General features: G+C 47.7%; 1 protein-coding gene across 1 annotated transcript; it reads left to right on the top strand.

Moving 5' to 3' along the window:
- Positions 1 to 557: 557 nt before the first annotated feature.
- On the top strand, positions 558 to 1,777 carry LOC124019377 (neuronal migration protein doublecortin-like; the record flags this gene model as incomplete). Its single annotated transcript, XM_046334694.1, has 2 exons — positions 558 to 811; positions 1,415 to 1,777. A coding segment is annotated over exon 2 (361 nt), but the record flags the coding sequence as incomplete, so codon positions are not given.
- Positions 1,778 to 1,810: the final 33 nt, after the last annotated feature.

Raw genomic sequence — 1,810 nt, 5'->3', positions numbered from 1 at the left:
TCTCTCTCTCTCTCTCTCTCTCTCTCTCCCCCTCTCTCGCTCTCTCAGTGTGTGTACAGCTTTATCGTTATTAGATTGTTAGACAGGTTTGGGATTGGTTGCCCTGTGTTTGTGCATGCAGTATGGTACATGAATTCAGACACTGCTAGACATCCTCCTCAGCACCAGCATACAGACGCCCATGTCTGCCTACCAAATGGAACCTATTCCCTACTGCACTACTTTTGTCCAGACCTTTATGCCCTGGTCAAAAGTAGTGCACTATAGGAATAGGCTGCCATTACATTTGGAATAATCCACTGATTATGGGTGGAGGGGGTCTATAACTCTAACCTACCCTGCATTGTCAAGAGAAAAGGGATTTTGCCACATAAACCTGTATCTATCTATCTGCGTTATCAACAAGAATGTTGCTGAAAATCCTTGTGTCTGTCAGTGCAGTTAGTGCACTGAGGGGCTAGCAGTGTAATGACCGCCTGCACCACGCCCCTTGTTTCAGCGCATCTAGAGGGGAGGAGAGAAGATGAGAGAGGGGGAGCATTCGCGAGGTGAGATGCTTGGTGCTTCCCTCGGAAGGCCTGCATGTCAATGAGGGACGGCCATCTGGAAATCACTGCTTAAGACACAGAAACCAGCTGCAGCTCTTGCAGCGCACACTTGCTCAATCACAGGGCAACAAAGGGACGGATGCTTTTTCTATCGCTCGGGCCATTATACTACACATATATGCACTGACACAGTCTATTGGAGAGCTGCTATATGCAATTGCTAAAGAATTGACGCGGTTGACTGCATCAGACTTCAATTTAAGGTAAGCAATTCTTTGCCCAAAACATATTTTAAGATGCCATAATGTGTTCTTCCCTGTCATTTAACAATAGCTTGAGTTATATTGTCAGAAATTAATATGATCAAAACAAACATTACATTTGATTAGAATCACATTGCAATTGGGTGGGGGACGAAACTAGAGAGCATGACATGTGCGAGCGTGCTATAGCCTACAATCAGATTTTTATGTCCCTCAGAAATACCACATTTTCAGTACGTGACAAACTGCCCACAAACAGCAGAATTCTATCTGGCTAGCCAGCAGCGCTGTCACGTTGTCACCGGGAGTTCATTCTGACTACTGCCACCGCTATAGCCTACCTGTCAGACTAGCTAGCTGGTAGCTAGCAGAACCGCACCTGCGGCGCTGTCCATTCAGCACCACTGAATGTCGGCCCCGTCCTCAAGAGTTCATGCAGAAATCCAATTGACTCTACTCTCCCCAGTAGGCCTATATGGCATTCAACTAAAACTAAAGAATGGCTTGTTTATTCTGCAAAGGAAAATATGCTTGAGGTTTAAATTTTCTCATCCATAATGTTCCCCTCCCCGATTTGGCTCTTTCTGTGTAACACAACTACAGTTATGGAGCTGGAGCACTTTGACGAGCGGGAGAAAGCCCAGAGAAACACCCGCCGAGGCTCCAGGAACAACGGGCTGCCGAGCCCCACTCACAGTGCCCACTGTAGTCTGTACAGGACCCGGACACTGCAGTCCCTGGCCTCGGAGAAGAAAGCCAAGAAGGTCCGCTTTTATCGCAACGGAGACCGCTACTTCAAAGGGATTGTCTACGCTATTTCCCAGGACAGATTTCGGTCTATAGACGCCCTGTTAGCCGATCTGACCCGCTCCCTGTCAGATAATGTGAACTTGCCCCAGGGGGTAAGGACCATCTACTCTATTGACGGGACCAAGAAGATATTGGGCATGGAGCAGCTGGAGGAAGGTAAGCTAACCCTTAACCATACCCCAAGGGATG

This window comes from Oncorhynchus gorbuscha, unplaced genomic scaffold, assembly GCF_021184085.1.
Source record: "Oncorhynchus gorbuscha isolate QuinsamMale2020 ecotype Even-year unplaced genomic scaffold, OgorEven_v1.0 Un_scaffold_8380, whole genome shotgun sequence".
NCBI classification, from domain to species: domain Eukaryota; kingdom Metazoa; phylum Chordata; class Actinopteri; order Salmoniformes; family Salmonidae; genus Oncorhynchus; species Oncorhynchus gorbuscha.
The sequence above is the reverse complement of the archived record's forward strand: the minus strand, read 5'-3'. Positions and strand labels throughout refer to the sequence as shown.